Source organism: Odocoileus virginianus, chromosome 4 (assembly GCF_023699985.2).
Source record: "Odocoileus virginianus isolate 20LAN1187 ecotype Illinois chromosome 4, Ovbor_1.2, whole genome shotgun sequence".
In the NCBI taxonomy this organism is placed as follows: domain Eukaryota; kingdom Metazoa; phylum Chordata; class Mammalia; order Artiodactyla; family Cervidae; genus Odocoileus; species Odocoileus virginianus.
Window position 1 is genome coordinate 72211856 of NC_069677.1, and position 19743 is coordinate 72231598.

The 19743-nt window shown below is 44.9% G+C and overlaps 1 protein-coding gene across 1 annotated transcript in view; it reads right to left on the reverse strand.

The window, feature by feature from the left end:
* Positions 1-19743, reverse strand: part of EPHB1 (EPH receptor B1) — a 454706-nt gene that overhangs the window by 66796 nt on the left and 368167 nt on the right. Inside the window, exon 10 of the mRNA XM_070466704.1 lies at positions 10907-11029. Within this exon, the coding sequence (XP_070322805.1) occupies positions 10907-11029 (123 nt within the window). The remainder of the gene's footprint in view (positions 1-10906; positions 11030-19743) is intronic.

Genomic DNA, 19743 nt, shown 5'->3' on the forward strand with positions numbered 1-19743 from the left:
GGCAGAGTTAGGGATGCTGTCTATAGCTCATACCTTTTCTTGTCATATCACCTCTCAGAAGGCGTGTTCAGTTAGCAGCGCCACTGGGAGGAGAGCTGGGGGGAAGTTACCATACAGGGACCACTGTGCCCCAACCGTGCAGGTCCTAACCATTCATTCACAGGCAGTTACTGTCACAGTGACGCAGTAACAAGGGGACAGGAAACACAGTGGGGCTATCTTCTAGACAAATGGCATACTCATGGAAAGCTCTTGCCTGGCTTGCTAGGTAAGATTAGAATATTTAGGAATCAGAATATTTATTAATTTTTACACATAAGTCTGGGAGTTTGTAAAAGCACCCGTGGTGAATTTACTATTCCCCACAACATACACATAAACCCCATAGTTGAGGACTTCTGTTTTATACAAGCCATTCTCAAGGATGGCTTCTCACAGCAACCCCCAGAGAGCTTACAAAGCACAGGGGCCTGGATCCCACCTGCAGGAATTCTGATTAGTTGGTCGGGGTGCACCCTGGGCATGGACATATTTAAAAGCAGCCCACAGGATCAGCTACATAATTTGTGGGGCCTGGTGCAAAATGAAAATGTGGGACTCGCTGTTGAAAATTTATTAAGAATTTTAAGACTGTGGAGACAGAGCATTAAACTGAGCATGGGCCGTGTTGAGTATGGGGGCCTGTGCACAGGTCACAGGTCCACGAAGTCAGGTCTGGCTGCCCAGGTGGGTCTGAGAAGCAGCCAAAGTTGAGAGCTATGGCTCAAAACCACCCAAGCATATTCAAACAGATCAGAGAACCGCCAAAGGCCCTGGAGTACCTGGAATTCAGCCCTACACCTTTGGATTCTTTTGAAAGCAGTGCTTGCATATAAGCTGCCTCTCACTGCACAGGGTCTAACACACAGGGTAGGCTTTGTAGCTGTGACCGGGGAGAAAGAAGGAGAGAAGGAAGGAAGATGTGGATGAAGGTGTGGCATCGCAAAGTCCTATCTACACAGAACAGTGTGGGCCACGTACATTCCTTTCCTAATCGACAAATGTCATGTCGTTCTTTAACCTTTGTGGCTGACTGGTCTTCCGGTGTAGCATTCATAACACTTTAGCTCTAAATTATATCCTCTATAGGGGGTCTCATCATATAGTTTTTTGAAATTATAAAGTAAAAACGTGAGAGGATTTTTTGGGCAGTGGAATTTCCCTGTAAGAAATTAAATGGGGGGTGCCTACCATTATAAATCTGTCTAAACCCACAGCATCAAGAGTGAACCTGCACTAAGGACCTTGGGTGATAATGATGTATCAGTGTAGGTTTGCCACTTGTAATAAATGGAGCACTCTGCCTGGGGATGTTGACAATGGGGGAGACTGTGTATGTGTGGGGGAAGGGGTTATATGAGACATCTCTCTACCTTCCACTCTATTTTTCTGTGAACCTAAAACTGCTCTAAAAAAAAAAAAAAAATAGTGTTTTTAAAAAAGTGCTCTCCTTGGATAGGGAGAGATGGGTTCTGTGTGGTTACCATATAGTAGTGTTACTGCTCTTGGAAAATCTGCTCCATAATCACTGGAAAGCAGTGACTTAAAGGATTGTGATTCTGTAAAAATAACTCCTTTCTGGTGTCTGACAAAGAAATGACTTCATATTCTCCAATCCCAGAGGTTTTCAAACCAGCAACTGCAGAGAAAGTCACTTCATCCACCGTTCTCACTCAGAGGCTGTCCTCCACCATGTAATGAAGTGGCCCCCAGAGCAGCTGGGGCAAACTCTGGCCAGAAGGAGAAACTCTGGAGAAGGAAACTTGAGTCTACACCACTCCCCACCCCCTCATCCTGGCACCACCCCTGGACTTCCAGCAGGGTGCTTCCCTTGTTCAGCCTCAGATTTCTCAGCTCTGTTGGACAAAAAGAACTGATTAACTATGGGGCCTTCCCAGGTGTGGGGTCTATGAGAAAGTGCATTGCAAACTCCAGACTATTGAAGATATAGCTGGGTGGTGATTTTAAAAAGACAAACCAGGGCTGGGGAGTGGAGAATGGAAGAGAAAAGGGTTTCTGCAGCCAAGACAGGTAGGGCATCTTGCCAAGGGTGGTGAGAAGTCCCCCTGCCAGGTATCTGGGCATGGACAGTGTCTCCAGGAAAGCCCTGTGCACTAAAGTCTGAGGGTTCTGGCCCCTCTAGCACCCCCACAAGCTTGTAGGGAACTGGAGTTGATGCACCATTTTTAGTAATAAACAGAAAATAAGGCCATCCGTCACTTACAATCTGACTGCTGTCACGTGTGGTCTTTGACTTCAGTTCATGTACTATGTTCAGGGAACTATTTTTGGACAACTTTCCTGCCATTAGGGCCAGAACTTGAGGTTTGTGGTGCTTTGATTTGCCATGATCTGAATTCTAAACACAACTGAGCACACAGACACATCACAGGAACTCTAAAAAGCTTCCTTTCACAAGAGCTCCAAATCATAGCCATCAATTTTCCATATTTTTAAGAAAAATTCTTAACCCCTAAAACCTATTTTCAACAAATTCAGTATTAGCATATATATATATATATATATATATATATATATATATATACATAAACACACACACACACACACACACATTGTTGTTGTTTAGTAGCTAAGTCATGTCTGACTGTTTGTGACCCCGTGGACTGTAGACCATCAGCCTCCTCTGTTCATGGGATTTCCCAGGCAAGAATACTGGAGTGGGTTGCATTTCCTTCTCCAGGGGATCTTCTGGACCCAGAGATAGAAACCATGTCTCCAGCACTGGCAAGTGGATTCTTCACCACTGAGCCACCAGGGAAGCCTATAGGCTTCCTGTATGTATATACATACACATAGATATACACATAATTTTAATTTTAGCCATTCTGTGTGACTTGAGGGATCTTAGTTCCCCAACCAGGGATTGAACCTGGGTCATGGCAATAAAATTGCTGAGTCTATAGGCTTGGGTCATGGCAATAAAATTGCTGAGTCCTAGTCACTGGACTGCCAGGGAAATTCACAGAATTATATTTAAAATAGATATTTATAGGAAATGACTAAGTAGTGGTTATGGTTAGTTCTTTCTATGCAGCTCCTTGACTGACAGTAATGGCAGCCAACCTAATTTTGGTCTGGCTGAACTGTGATGGGCACAGTTCTTTGCAGCTGACCTTGGATCCTCTCCTGGAACCAAATATCCTCTTGGCTAAGACCCAACTTCAGCTTCAGGCCAGTTTAGTGCCAGTGGCTCTTAGCAGTGGTTCTCAAAATGTGGTTCCTGCCCAACAGGACCAGCATCAACTGGAAACCTATTAGAAAAAAGCAGCTTTGGAGCCCAACCTCTACCCACCTAGATCAGAAGTTCAGCAGGCAGGGCCAGTGACTTGGGTGTTAACTTGCCTCCAGCTGATTCTGATGCCTGGCTCTAGTTTGAGAACTGCAGGCCTCAAAGCTGTCTGCTGAGGGTCATTTTGCCAGTTCCTGTCACTGCCCTCCCAGACAGCTGCTGAAATGATTCCCTACAAATTTCAGCTCCTTGCCAGGTCCTCTTCCCTATCTTCCTTGACAAAATGAGGCAGAGAGGAAAAAAAAATGGTTTAGCAGCATTAAATGCCTCAACTATTATATATAAAATCAGAAGGAAAGAATTTTCAATTTTTGGAAATGAAACATCCAACCTGCCAGCAGGTATTTCAAGCACTAGCTGTTGGCTATGTGCTGCTCGGATCCACACACAATTGTACTCTTTTCTTTAGCATTTTGAAGTCACAAACTGCCTCAGGGAGGGAAAAAGGGAAGTAGAGCTTCGTGTAACTAATTCAAGCTTCCACCAGAAAAGAAAGTTTTGAAGAATTCATTTAAACTACGTTTAAAAATATGATTTATAGCAAGTTTTATGACACTAGCCTGTGTAAGATAGGTTATGGCTAAACTAGGGATAGTAAAACCATGGCAGGCATTCCACCACCTCCTGATCCTATACTCAGAACAGATATTACTAATTGATCACAATCCCACTTCTCCTTCTCAGCGGAGTTCCCCAGGTACCCTTTACTAGGCTACTGGGGTTGGCAAATTAGATGACTCTAATTAGTAGCCATGATGCTCACAATACCTAATACATAAATGGTGAGAGTAAATCTAGTTTTCTCTTTTCTCATAGCTTGTTGTAGTCATTAGATAACCATATACCTAGATATTATTATTTTTAGATTGAACCCAGGTCTCCTGCATTGCAGGCAGACTCTTCATCATCTGAGCCACCAGGAAAGTACTTAACATAAGCAAACACATACAATTAAAAATGCTAAATATTGCGGCACTCATTTTTAGCCTTCTTAAGTCAATAACTGATTTTATTAAAATAGGAGGACCAGAGGATGGGACAAAGATATTCTAGGAAGAACATGCTCTTCACTTCACCATATGGGTACACTGAATTCTAGGACAGTACTGCCATTCCCAGCCAGTGGCTTGGGCATTCCAAACCGCTAGGTAGAGTTTGACATGAAGCAATGCCTCTGTATACTTAGCTGCTCTTTTCCAGGACAGTGACAAAAGTGGAAGGTAGTGTGGGAGTTACATTCACTGGATTAAGATCAATCATACCTGGCTTTCAATTTTTGCCCTGCTATTAACTCAACCAGTAACATAGGCTTTGGCCAGTTGTTCACTGAATATTGATATCCTTGAAAGAGAAGTGAAAGTGTTAGTCACTCAAGTCGTGTCTGATTCTTTGCAATCCCATGGACTGTAGCTCACCAGCATCCTCTGTCCATGGAATTCTGCAGGCAAGAATATTGGCGTGGCTAGCCATTCCCTTCTCCAGGGGATCTTCCCAACCCAAGGATCAAACCTGGGTCTCCTGCATTGTAGGCAGATTCTTTAACATATGAGCCACCATCCTTACCAGTTTACAAATGCATATGTAAATACATGAGTGCTTGTGTGCATGTGCACGCACACACACACACACACACACACACACACACACACACGAACTCACAGGGCTAACAGGGTCATTATGAGGGCTGAATGAAGCATGCACCTGGTAAGTGTTCAGTGCATGCCAGCTATATTAATTATAATTACTGACAACATCTATTTACTCTGCTCCTCTGGAGACATTATAGTCAAAGCTATGGTTTTTCCAGTAGTCATGTATGGATGTGAGAGTTGGACAATAAAGAAAGCTGAGCGCTGAAAAATTGAACTGTAGTACTGAAGAAGACTCTTAAGAGTCCCTTGGACTGCAAGGAAATCCAAGCAGTCAATCCTAAAGGAAATCAGTCCTGAATATTCATTGGAAGGATTGATGCTGAAGCTGAAGCTCCAATACTTTGGCCACCTGATGAGAAGAGCTGACTCATTGGAAAAGACCCTGATGCTGGGAAAGACTGAAGGCGGGAGGAGAAGGGGACGACAGAGGATGAGATGGTTGGATGGCATCATAGACTCAATGGAGTTTGAGTAAGCTCCAGGAGTTGTTGATGGACAGGGAAGCCTGGCGTGCTGCAGTCCACGGGGTCGCAAAGAGTCAGACATGACTGAGTGACTGAACTGTAATCTAGAAACCCTTCCTGCTGTGACTCCTATCCAGTATTGGTATTTTCCACCAAATCATCACCAAGAAACCCATTCTCTTCCTCACAAAGAAGAGATGGGTCTTTGCTGGCCCCATCCTATCCGTATGCAACACAGACTCCCTCTCCCCAACTCTCCTTATCCAGCCCTCTCACCTAAGCCATCTGTGGAAATGCTGGGTCAGCATCTGCTGGAGTAAGTGGGCGAGGGGAGTTATTAATTAAAATACAATGGGCATGTCTCCCCTTTGATGATCCCTTCTGGCGACACCTTTACCTATATTTTCATTGTTGTGCTCAGGGCTGCTACAAACAGTTATGCAGGTTGCCCACTGTATGACCCAGGAACACCATTCATGCTTTAGGGCCCAAGTATACATGGAAGCCTTAGTTTATGTTCTGGGCATGTCTACAGCTCAAACTGATCGGAATCAAGCAGTGGATCAGAACTCCACAGGTCAATGGAAGTTGAGCTGTGAGTGCCTCCTATGAGTCAGATTCATGGTGTCAAAGAGTTGACATTCTCCAAAGATAGCAGATGCCCTCTCTGAAAGGACTTCAGTAATTCCCATCACTGCAAGGAAAAGAGGAAAGATCAGTCTTCCTCATTCCACTAGGCTCCTTTCAGAGCACTGAATGACTCACAATCTCATGTGACCTCTTTCTGGTTTCTCTGCATACTCCTAAACTATACCCAGTTCTTCAAAGTCTTATCCCTATTATGATTTTCCTTCAAGGACATTTTAAACTGAGCACCTTAGTGCCACAGCAGGCCAGGCTTGGGACTAACAGAGACACTCAAATTTCATCACTCCCATGGAACTTTGAGCATGGTGATAAAAGAGGGGCACTAAACAAATATTGGGACTTCCCAGGTGGCTCAATGTTAAAGAATCCCCCCGCCAATGCAGGAGACACAGGTTCGACCCCTGAGTTGGGAAGATCGCCTGGAGAAGGAAATGGCAACCCACTCTAGTATTCTTGCCTGGGAAATTCCATGGATAGAGGAATCTGGCAGACTGTAATCCACAGGGTCACAAAAGAGTTGGAGACGACTGAATGGCTAAACAACAACAAAACAAACATTACATAATGATAAATGAACTAATTATACAGTTGACTCTTGATCAACATCAAGTTTGAATTGCACAGGTTCACTAGCATAGAGACTTCTTTCAATAAATAGGTACTATAGTACTACTTAATCCATGGTTGGCTCAGTCCAGGGATATAGACTCATGGATATAGAGGGCTGGCTGTCAAGTTATACACATTGATTTTCAACCATACAGAGAGGTCTGTGCCTCTAACCCCTGTGTTGTTCAAGGGTCAAGTGTAATTCAGTCCTCTTGGTTGGTGTCACATCTGGCTCACAGTTATTTTGATTTCTTTGTTTATTATCCTCAACAATGGTAGAAGAAACTTTGGAGGTTGGTGCAGTTCTTCAACCCCAAAGTTTTTAGATTTTATTCCATTGGCCTTTACTGGCAAGCATAACCACCAGTCCCCACACCCTGGTGGCCAGGCAGCCCTCTTTTCCCTTTAAGGTGTTTAACCTGATGGCCATCACTTCTGGCCACAACCTCTATGCCGTGTCTTCCTGTCAGCTCCAGCTATCAAGCCCACTGGCCCCCTCATTCACCATGTTTGGGTACTTTCTGGTTTAGGTTGATTTACTTGCTGCAGAGCAGCCTTCCTTACCAAACCTGATTCCAGCATTGACCACCTCAAACCTCCTCCATGTTTCCCAGTCCCATAACTGGTCTACGTGCCTCTGAATTCTTATAAACCTTTCCCATCACCCTTTCAAGTTCAATCAACACAGGTTCATCAGGTTCTTCTCCCACCTCATTTCTACCGCCTACCCTGCTCTGAGACTATCTCACTCACCATTTTATATAGGATAAAGTCCATACCCAACCTCCAGATCGCTAGATTCCAGACTTAATGCTTGATTAAGTCACCTACCCTCAGGGATCCCCTCTGTAGGAGCCTCCTCTCAGCCTTGCTCTCAGAGAGTGTGCCACACAGAGCATCAGCCCATCCAGCAGCCCCAAGTTCTTAGGGGCCCCCAGGTGCCTCTTCCCTGCCTTCTTCCTTTGGCCATCAAGCCTCTCCTCCTCCTGCCTCCAGGGCTGCATGTTCTCTGATCCCTCATCTCACCTCTCAGTCTCATCCCCTCCTCCTGCAGAGTAGGACTTTGTGTCAACACATCAGCCAGGATTATTAGGCGCTGAGTGTGCTTTTCAGCATCCACCACAGTTTCAGGCATGGAATCAATTTTTAATGAATGAGGATCTCTTTGAATTCTCAATCTAATCCTTCCTGCAACAAACACAGCCCTCTCCTCTGGATCTATATGCAGCAGGAATGGACCAGTTCCTCTGCAGCCTTTTCGAAATTATCTTGCACATTCTGGAAGGCCTGGGGTGTGCTAAACTATCAGCTTTCCAGGAAGTGAAGAAACAAAACCTTTGATTTGTAGCATTTGCCAATTATCATGGTGTAAATACTCCTCCCATGGCTGATGTCAGACTACCAAGATGTCACCAAACACAGGGCTGCAAAATGATGCATGCAATTGGCTTCTGCAAAGTAGCACAAACTGGCTCAGCACACCACTGCTGCAAGGCCATGGTCATTTCCCTCCTTAAGTTATTTAATTTTCCTCTTCTGACTCGTTCTCCCATGAGTTTCCTCCAAACTTATTTTTCCTACTAGTTTTCAACCTTAAAAGCTCAGGCCAAAGATGATGTTCTTTGCAAAGTCCTCCTGATCTCCCCACTCACTCCCAGAACAAGGAGCTGGACGCTGCTCTCTGTTGGCCCCAAACTTCACATTTGCCTGTGTTGTGGGATGTGTGAAACAGTAAACATGTTATTGGCCTGTTTCTCAACAAGACTATCAGCCTTCTGGGCAGGAGAGTGTCTGTTCATCTCTGGGACTCAACATCTACAAGCAAAAAGTACTTAATAAGAGCATGTTGAGGGAAGGAGAAAGGAACAAAATGAAGGACAGGGAAAGGACTTCTGATTCTTCTTCTCATGTTGTATTACCATTTTGGATCCCAGATTTGGTCCCCTGAGCTGAATCTACCACGTGGCTAAGGGATATATTGCCAACTACACTACAAATGTTACCTTACAAAATTCTTTTTTAAAAAACTCAACTCCCACCAGCTCTTTTAGCATAAAGTGAAGTCAAGCTCAGTGAGGCAAGGAGTGGGAAAAGCAGGAGTGGAGACAAGAAGAATCGGAGGATAGAGACTGACTCCAGTCAGGAGTGTCTCCTGATGAAACTGCATCAAGTTCCACATAGTGAAGCTGTGTGATTTCTGAATTGCAAGCAGATGGGTATCAGGTAGAAGGCAGTCAGCAGCAACTGGACAGAAGACTTTATCCCAAGCTCCTGGGCATCTTCTAAACTGCTCTGTGTATCCATCCCTCCCCAGGACCAGATAAACCATGGCAGGGACTAAGTCTTCTCTGAGCAGAATGCACAAACATGGCAGCATCAGCAAAGGCTACCCAGAGATAGAAGGTAAGCGATGGAATAGGGCCATGGATTGTCCTTTTATAGGCATCCAGCAGTCGGTGAGATCACTCCAAGCTGCTCCTCCCCGCAGGGTCACAAAGTGAGAAGGCTCTTAACTCCTCCCCTGACAAAGATGGGAGGGGGGCTGACATGGGATCTCTGGGATGAAATGCAGTCCATAATGCATTGCTCTAAGCACTCGACATAAATAACAACATTAAAATCACTAGCGCCATTGCCACATGACATAACAATAATGAACAACACAGAGGAGCAGGGTACGAGATCAAAAGCTTTCACTTTCAAGTTTACTGGAGAAATCTGAGTCCCTTCAAGTTATCCAGTTTATCTGGGATCCAGCCTTCTAAGGCATGATCCTTAGGTCTGTTGGTGTCTAAGGGGAAAGAGAAAATTATCTGCACAGAAGTGAAAGTCGTGGTTCAGTAACATATTTAATGAAAGTCAATGGGAAATATGTATAGACTCATGTGGATCAGATTATGGTCAGCTTGCTGGAACACGTGAGAGGTTGGTAGAAAGAGGGTCATGTGTCCTACAGGGAGGGTCCAGCACCCACCACAGGGATGCCATGAGGTTGGAGCTCTTTAAGAGGGAAATCAGAGCAGGAGAATGTGACTTAACGGGGCAAGCTTTCAAATATGACTTCCAATTTCACAGATGGCTTTTTGACCCCTCAGCGCATTAAGAGAGGCAGTGAATGGGAGGAGGGTGACTTTCCCCCTAAAGATAATATATGGAGTGGCTGTCTGGAAGACTTTGACTAAACATATTTTATGGAGCTTAAAATATTGGAAGAGGCAACCCCATAGCTCTCCAAATATTGACATGAAAAAAAAAAAGCACTTCCAGACATAGGAGCTATGGGAGTACACAGCATATGAGTGAAGAGAGCCCAAACAACTTCTAATCTGATTTAAAGAAGAAGAGAAGACAACGAATGTTGTATAAGGAACCACAAGTAGGAAAGAGGATGCAAAGCAAACACATCTTTTAAGAAGATTCAGAAAAGACCACAGAGGGGGCACTAAAGAGATTATTTCCAAAGGAATGATATTTTGGGATATTTTTCTCATTTATATCAATAAGGCTGGATCCATTATCCAACTGACTCAACTACTGATCTATTAAAGGAAGATGAAAATGCTAGACCAACCTTTAGGTAGAATTTCCTGAGAGGATCTCACACAGTTATTTTCTGCTGGGCTGGGTTTGTATTCCAATGTAGGAAGATGGATGAGAACATGCATTTCTTGGGAGGGAAGTCTGTCTTATATTACCATCCATATCATGGACCTTTTGTAGAAAATATGGATATGGGTGAGTTTTCTTCCAGAAACAGTGGTCCTTCTTTATCTCATCATAGTCTGTCTCCAAATCCATGTATATCAGAAAAGAAAAACTGAAAGTGTGGAAATAAACGTTGGCCCAAAGCCATGGAAATCAATTAGAGTCAGTGCTTGGGATACTAAGTTCAGCTTCTGAAAAGAGAAGCGCATTTCTCAACTTATCACCCTATTTCTCTTTATTTGCATTTGGTGTTCCATTTCCAGAGCTATTTCTGAATCTTTTAAAACCAGAGTTGACTTCTCTGCAACACCAAGTAAGCTTGGACACCATGAACGAGGTCCCCAGAAGATCCTTAGACACACATTGTAGATGGCTTAGATGCACCTTTTGGGGAGGAAGATGATAGAGATCACCCAGAGTGGTGAAAGAGGATGTCTAAACACCAAGAGGGAAGAAAGGAGGGGAGGGAAGAGCCATACCTGCTCCGATGACCTCTTCAATTTTCACAAAAGAGACATCAATCTCCTTGGCAAACTCCCGGACAGCTTCGTTGGGGTCCTCGTAAGTGAAGGGGTCAATGTAGATCTTCATCCCTGGGGAGCCTTTTTGGAGGAGATAAGCAGGGTTAACATCCCAAAGAGGACACAGCAGACATTAAGCACTGGCCGGTGTCCCCAGCAGTCATGGTCTGGCTGGGTTGGGGGCGACTCTCCTACACGTCCGGCTGCCTCACTTTTCCTTGTTGGACCTCCCTGTCTCCCTTCCCTCTGGGCCATGCTAGCCTGGTTCTCTGTCCTCTACTTCTCCTCCATATTTTCTGTGTTTGAGCTCTTGATGAAATGTGGAGCAGATTACTTATAAGTGACAGATCGGGACCAGTTCCCACAGCAGGCGCTCATAGAAGGCAAAGAAGCTGATTGATGCCAACCAAATGCATTAGCAGAAAAGTGGTGGTGAAATGGCAGGGCAGATATCAATATTTATCAACTTGACAACTTTCCTGAGTGGAGGCCACCGTTAAGGTTATAACTGACAGCTGTGTCCAGGGCTGGAAGAGGTATGAGGATGGATTAAAAGCAAAAGAGAAATGGCTATTAGAAAAACCTCAAGATAGGAGTGCCAAACCAGTAACCAGAACAGAAAACGTGAAGAGAAGAGTATAGAAAATACTGAGAGAGAAAATTGTAAAGTCTACACAGAATAAATGAGGTGGAATGAAAGAAGAAATGGTAATTGAACCCCCATGCCTTCAGACACAGTGAAGTATGAAAAGTGAATAAAATGGTGAATGAGAAATACATAAAGGAATATGGACTTTGTCACTGATGTTTACAGTGGCAAGATAAATAGGTGTGCATGGGGACAAAATAGAGAATTGTCATTGCAGAAAAAATACATTCGAAAAGTGGAAGAGAGGGGATGAAAACAGGAAATGGAACCCAAGAAACAAATGGATTCATCACAATGTCATTTTTCACCGTGTTGGACGTGTCATTAGGCAAGCATGGGTAGGGATTTCCTGGGGGTGGTGAGATGGGAGGTGGGCTCCAAAGGCTGAACAGGACCGTCTGGCATTGCAGCCTTGTGAAGATCAGTAGTTTTCCCTTCCCGCCGCTGCTGTCTGGTTCCTGAAAGAGGCAGGTCAGCAGGGCAGGCAGGTGGGGAAAAGCCCCTGTGGCTGCGGCTTAGGTATGTTAGGTTCCCTGAGCTTTGCCCTCTCAGCACACACTCCCCACTGCAGCTCCTTCTCAGCAACCCCCAGCCTTGAAAACACAGTCTAGTTTATATGTGTATAAATATATATACATATATAATGATAATTTCTATATTATAAATGATCACATAATGACATTTCCCATCCAAAAACTTCTGGTAGCTCTACGGTGACCCCAAATGAATGTTGCCCTAGTCACCAGTTCAGGTCAGTTTAATCCAGATGGAGAAGGAAGATGCAGCCAAGAACTCAAAGGGGAAATGTTTTTAAAGCCAGGTACCTCGCCCAGAGGAATTACTTTTTCTGAAATTTGGATTATTCCCAGTCATGAAATAAAAGCACTCCAAGTGTGCTAGACATCAACCTAAAATGCTCTTTGAAAACTTGGGGATGACCATGTTGACTTTGGAATCTATTGATTGGACTTTGGAATCTATTGATTGAACTTTGAACAAAGAAAATCCTCATCTTTATGATATAATGTCTTAATCCCTGGGGTAGGGGTGGAGAGAGGATGGAAATTTTACTTTAATAGCAGTGGACAAAGGGGAAAGTAGAACTAGAGGCTCATCTCTTTCTCTTTTGGTCTGGAGAGCAAGTAAAGAGCAAGAAAGAGTGAAACCACATGGAAGTCTAACAACCCAGACAGGCATGTTCAGGCAGTCTCACTTTAGGTTTCTTCAGAAGCAACAACTTATAAGACTATGAAAGCAAGTAGGCGGTGATCCCTACTGGGATTATCTGGGAGGTGATCCCAAGAAGTACCTGCAGGTCAGCGGGCAGTAAGGTAGGACGGAAAGGCAGCCTAAGAAAAATGTGCCCTCAAATCACTTACCACCATTGGCTGTGGATAACCGACATAGGCTTAACTCCCTACCCCAAGGAACCTCTGAGGTCACAAGCTTCAGAGTCAGCTAGGGTGGCGTGAGCTGGAGAGGCAGCACACGACTCCCGTCAGTCATTGGTTGGGGCCTGCTCTGCCTGCTGTGAAGGTCGGCCGGAAGGGTCCAGGGCCAGAGAGGCGCTTAGGTGAAGAAACACAGATGCATTAGGCGGACGTTGGCCCCTGTGTGCTAGAGGGCTGAGCACTGGAGACAAGGCCACAGCAAAAGACCCACTCAAAATGCTAAAGGGGTGGCAGGCCAGTGTCGACAACCTGTGACTTCTCCCCAGTTCTGGACTGAGATGAGAGAAGGCTGAGAGGCCAGAAGCGGGGATCCCAAGGTGAGGTCAGAACTCTGAAGCCTCTCACTAGCTGGGCATTTTGCAGCAAGACCACATACATCTCTTCTATCATTTTTTTCTGCTGCTGAAGGAGGAGAAACACCTTCCTCCTGGGGCGGCTATAATATTAAAGACCACATTGCAAGTGACATATCTAACATGGTGCTGGGTGTACAGGGAGGGCTTACAAGCTGAAACGCTCATGATTGTTATCAGTAAATTGTTCTAGGAAGTGTATGGGGAGGTAGGAAGCTGGGCTGGTGGGGGTGGGCAGTGGGGATGAAAGCTGCTTAAGGTTATATTAGTTACTTTAAAAATACCACCATGTTATTTTGGATTAAGGGCTTTTAAATGATGTGTGCTAAGCTGTCCTACAGGAACTCTTCCACGAAAACTAATTAAACAATCTAGAATGTGCTGTAATGAATGGTTTGCAAGTAAAGACATATGTAAGGATGAATGAGAGAGGATTCTGAGTTAATGAGCTCCACAGATATTGGTCCTGATCAGTTCTGGGAAGGAACTATTCCCAGAAGGGAGAGGTTCATCTCTTAATGGTGCCAGGATTCATTCAGGCCAATTATGTCCAGGCAAGTGCATCTTCATGGGAGAAAGTTCACCTTCTAATCACTGTCTGGTTTATTCATGAGCAGGTGTGCTATCTCACTGGCGTGTGGAATTAAGGTGTGTGTGCACGTGTGCGTGTATGTATATGAGTGTGTGTATATATGGAGTGTGTGTGTGAGCAAACAAATGTATATGCATGTATGAATGTGTGTGTATGCGGGCATGCACACCATGTCTCATCTGCTGCTCTGGGCCAGGCATGGGCTTTGGTCATCACCAAAGTCTTTCACAAGAAAGCCTAGGAGAGCTGATGTAATGTCAGTTTAGAACATCCTGCACCTGTTCAGGGTAGGAATTGGTCTTTGTTTTCCCTGAAACTGAGGGTATCGTTGTTAGATTGAGGGAGGAAAACTGAAATCAGAAGTCTAAAATTGATTCAAACCCAGTTCTTTTGCAATGACAAGGGTCTGATACAGCCAGCCTAGGAATGGCCCTGGCTGGACTCCTCTGCTGGGGCGGTCCCTATTCCTAAGTCCGGAGAACCATTTGGCTGAACATGTGCTCTAAAGGCTCTCCCTGCATCCATCTTATCCCGGGATGACACATCTCGCCAGACCTCTCTCCCGCATCACAGCTACCCTTTTCCTAGTCCCAGAAGGAGACGTGGGGGAAAAAAATGCCTTCAGCTACGCAGAACAGGTCATTTGTCTTTTGGCTCATTTTGTGTTTCTGCATAAATCCTGCATCAGCCTGTTCCTGCTCCCACTTGCCAGTGAGCAGTTTTTAATTATCAGGGAAATGGTATTTAGTGCAATGAATCACCAGACAGTGAACAAGGAATTCACGTCAGCTGCGGAGTCGGGCATAGCCAAACATTTGGAGACAGGGCTCAGAAAATGTTCTCAGATTGTGAGTGTTGGGGAAATATTATTAACAGCAGTTATGATAATATCAGATGTAATATAGCTCTATAATGTAAGGCATTTTATAATGCTCCGTTCAATGCTTCTCATTATTATTAGTGTTAATATTGCAATATTTATAATATTTTATAGTTTCTGGTTATTTTCATTATTTTTAATATAGGTTATATACCTTTGGCACGAAAATGGTATGCACAGATATAAACTGATTGATGGTGCCGAGAGAGAGAAAAGTCTTCAATTTTATGATCTTCTAGTCTGCTAATTTCTATTGAAGGTATGATTTGCAGATGTTTGCTCTTTGCTCTCAAAATTCATTTAAGCTATGACTAGGGTCACAGCCTGGATGGCCAAAGCTTTAAAGGACCATAGTCCCAGGAGATCTACAAAATCTTAAACATGAACCAAGGCTTTAAAGATATTAAGTTTGGGGAAAAATGACTCAGCCACTATCCAGAGCCTTCCTACGTGGTATGGAGCAGTCCGTGAAGCACAAGAAACTGTTGGCTATTGCTGGAGACTCTGGATCAGGAGATCAGGATGCTCTCAAAAGGGAAGAGACTGGGACAAATTTGGGGGATGCTTGCAGATTGTGGGGTGTATCTAAAAAGTCAGCTTGAAACATGTTTGCAGGTGCCAGGGTCTCAGGACAGGAGATCATAGGCTGGGAAAGGGCCAGTTCTAAACAGTCTGTAATATGTGGGTATTAACAGTGGAAGGAGAAGATGGAATGCTGCCATCCACCCCTCTTGCACATTCAGAAAGTATAAAAACGGTACCATGAATATTTTGTGGGTCCCATGATAGAGGCTTCAGGGGTGCCAGGAAGAGCCCAGTGCCTTCCTGCTGGTGGAAGATTCCCGGAATCCCACAGCAGGGTCCAGAAAGCTAGTGTATTAATTAGGCCATTTTTAATCTTTGATATCTCGTGTCCCAGCAGATCTGATGGAGCCATGGGGAAGGTGGAAGGCTGCCCCTCCTTTCCCATTCTGGAGCCAAGGCAGACCTTGCCATACTCATAATTCACCTAAATTTAGTCCAGGTATCTAAGCACAAGAGGGAAGCTGTTTAGGGGTTCCTGGAGGGACCTCAGCCAGTCCTCTGCCTCAGGATTTTGATCACTCCTCATTTTCTCAATGCTGACCCGTCACCCAGCTGTGCCAGGGACCGTGGGAGCCACAGGGAAAACAGGGAAAAGCTCGTGGAGCTCTCAGGTCACTGAGACATGAACTAACCAGGGAGCAGTGCTGGAGAGCCTAGAGTCAGGAGCCCACAACTGGAAACGAGCTGTGAGTGCAGCAGAAACCAGAAAAGGCAGAAGACTGTGGATGCCAGTCTCAAAGTCAGAGACCAAAAAGGACCAGCCACACGGTCCTTCACTGATGAGGGACAAGCTTGGAGTGTCAAAAGGCATAGCTCAGAGTGATACCTGCCACTGCATGAGTGAGGAGAGTGTGGCCAGCTTGAGTGTGGAAGGAAGTGGGGTCCGAGGTGGAACACTGCTGATACACTAGTGGGAGGGCCGTGACTACCATCAAAGGCATCCGACTGCTGCCACTGGGCACACAAGCTGACAACTGCTAGCAGCAGGGGAGGGATGTACTGAGAACAAGACATTGGGAAGTTCATTTTGCTGGCAGCCCTCACCACTCCCATGCATTGTTATGAGGAAGGGGCTGGAGGCTGAGAAAACAGCTCCGAGGTTGTTGCAGTAATTAAGGTGCAAGATAACAGTTTTTAGCCAGAGCCTCACAGTGACAACAGCAGAATAAGCAAGAGAAATTTCAAAGGAAAAACTGACAGCACTTGGTGAGCAATTAAAGATGAGGAATGAAGGAAGGACCAGAAGAATCTGAACTAATATCAAGACTTCCAGAATCAAGTGGTACTATTAACTATGCGATGCGTTTTGGGAAGGAAACTTGATTGTCCAGGAAGTTTGCACACGTGGTTTTAGACTTTGAATGTATGGACAAAACACCCGGGTGCCTAGAAGTCAGTCTGAAAACTCAGAACAGAAACAGAGCTGCAAGACTGGATGTGGAGAGGAGGATGTGGGGGACACGTGAATGACAGCCGAAGCTATTGGGATGAAGGGCTAAGGACTGGGCAGTTTCCTAGACCAAATCTACCAGGAAAGGTGGATGGGCACTAGAAACACTTTGCTCCACCTGCTTCTTGGGGCCAAGGCCAGGAAAAATGGGTGGATGTCTTTTTCCATGAAAGAATGGAGGTCATGGGTACTCAGCCAAGGTCAGAGAAACAATCCAAGAGGTGGAGCCCCAGGGTGGGCAACAAGGCTTTGGGGAAAAGCACTGAGTTTGAGGAGGCTCTTCCTTCAATCTTCTGTTTGGGGGTTTTACCACATTTCAAGATTTGTTCTTAAAAACATAGTCATTGCCTAATACGTGTCTCTAGGAGAAGGAAAGTAGACGACAGGCTACTTCTTGATAGAGAAAGGTATTTCAGGAAAAACAGTTTAACATCTCTCTACTTCTTGGGTATCAGTGACCAAGACAGGACTGTCCTTCCAGACAAGGCACCCTGTCTCTGGGCCACTGAAGTCCTGTTAGGAACCTGAGGGCAATGGCCCAGGAGCTGGGACTCAAAGAGTTAACCTGGTTTCTAGAGCTCTGGCTGAGAGCCAACAGCAGCCACACGGGTAAAGCCAGCTCATTAAATTTATTTGGCATTTAATAAGAACCCACTGAACACTCAGCCACCTTTTGCACCTAAGGGCCTTTCCTCCTCTTCCCATAGGCCCTCATTTACTCCTGTTCAGGTACCTCCAGGAGAGGCAGTCAAATGCCCAGTCTGTCTCCCTCCTCCAGGTATACCTGACCTTCACCCTGGTGTCCAAGGTGATTTCCAGCACACTGGATGCTGTGTTCTGTATGGTTGGGAAATCCCAACCAGAGTCAAGCAAGCTGGAGCTAGAGGAAATCTTGGAGCTAGATGTGCTTCTGGGATGAATCAAGTCTAGCGTCTTACCTAAAGCAGAACTCCGCTCTACAGCATCTTTTACTGAGATCTGTGTCTGCGAGAGCAGAGAGCTCACCCCTCTCTCTATAAAGCAGCCTGTCTCTGCATGGACAGTTCCAGTTTGGGGGGTTATTCTTACACTGAATCAAAGTCGGCCTACTTGGATCTCTCACTGATGGTTCCATCTATCTTCACAAAGCACAAGAGCGTCATCTTTCTTTTGCCATGATGGTGTCATGCTTGGTGATGACCCCCAGGTCCCTCCCTGGATGTGACAGTTGGACCATGAAGAAGACTGAACATCAAAGAATTGATGTTTTTGAACTGTGGTGCTGGAGAAGACTCTTGAGAGCCCCCTGTATAGCAAGAAGATCAAACCAGTCAATCTTAAAGGAAATTAACTCTGAATATTTATTGGAAGGACTGATGCTGATGATGAAGCTCAAATACTTTGGCTACCCAGTGTGGAGAGCCAACTTATTGGAAAAGAACCTGACACTAGGAAAGATTGAGGGCAAGGGGAGAAGGGGGCGACAGAGGATGAGATGGTTGGATGGCATCACTATCTCAATGGACATGAGTTTGAGCAAACTCCAGGAGACAGTGAAGGACAGGGAAGCCTGGCATGCCACAGTCCATGGGGTCACAAAGAGTTGGACATGACTGAGAAGCAGGAAAAAAAAAACAAACAAACAGGTCCCTGCCTGCATTTCCCAAGCACCAAATCAGTTGGTGTCTCTTGAGGTCACGACTTGGCACCCTCCATGGGCCGGCTGCTTTGTTGACAATATCCTTCTTGACATGGGGTCCCCAGAACCAAGAATGTCCCTTTAGATGTTTCTCACCAGTACAGAGGACAGCATGTCCATGTATTACCTCCTCTGATCCAAACTTTAATCTTGACCACAGAGTCAGACAAACCGAGTTTAAAACTTTATGTTGCATATCACTAACTCCAAGACTCTGGACAGGCTACTGGATTTTTCTGAGGCTGTTTCCTCACATGTGAAATCTACCTCATGGGATGGTTATGAGGATTAAATTAGTTACTGTGTTTAATACAGTCAATGCTCAAGGTGGAGGCTTTTGGCAGTATTTTTCTGCTTTAGTGGCAGTGCTTAGCCTTTTTTACTAGTTTTTTATCACTCCTATTAAGCATGTGATCAAGCAAATACGTAAACTTTCTCATACAAACAAGTCAGCAAGTCAGGTCTCCTCCTTTTCTTACTACTTTATTTTTGTTTTAACCAACACTAGCTTCTAGATTTATCCCTCTAGCATTTTGTCTTGCAGATTTCAAATGAGCATTCAGAGCTGTTGGATAGTTCTGAATTTTGATTCTATCTTCTATGATGTTACTTATAACTCCCAACTGTTACCTACAAACTTGATAAGCATCCCTAGGCTTGCACCTGACTATGATTTTAAAAAACAGTCAAACAAACAAGAGATTGAATTGGACAAGGATTAAGATAAAACTGATGACTCCCTCCCTGGCTGACAGACTCACTAACCTACTTTCTTTCTGTATGAAGCCCAGCTCTGTACCCACTGTACTGTGCTTTTTCCCCTTAGGAGATCATCAAATATCTTGCCAAAATAAAAATCCACAACATATGCAATGTCTCACAAATGCACAACCCTAGTAAATGAGATGAGGGCCCCATGGTGGTGGTTTAGTCACTAAGTCATATCCGACTCTTGGGACCCCATGGACTGTGACCTTCCAGGCCTCCTCTATCCATGGGATTCTCCAGACAAGAATAGGAGAAGTTGGAGTGAGCTGCCATTTCCTTCTCCAGGGGATCTTCCCGACCCAGGAATCAAACCCGCAATGCAGGAATCTGCCTGCAATGCAGGAGACCCTTTACCCACTGAGCTATGAGGGAAGCCTATATAGCTTTTC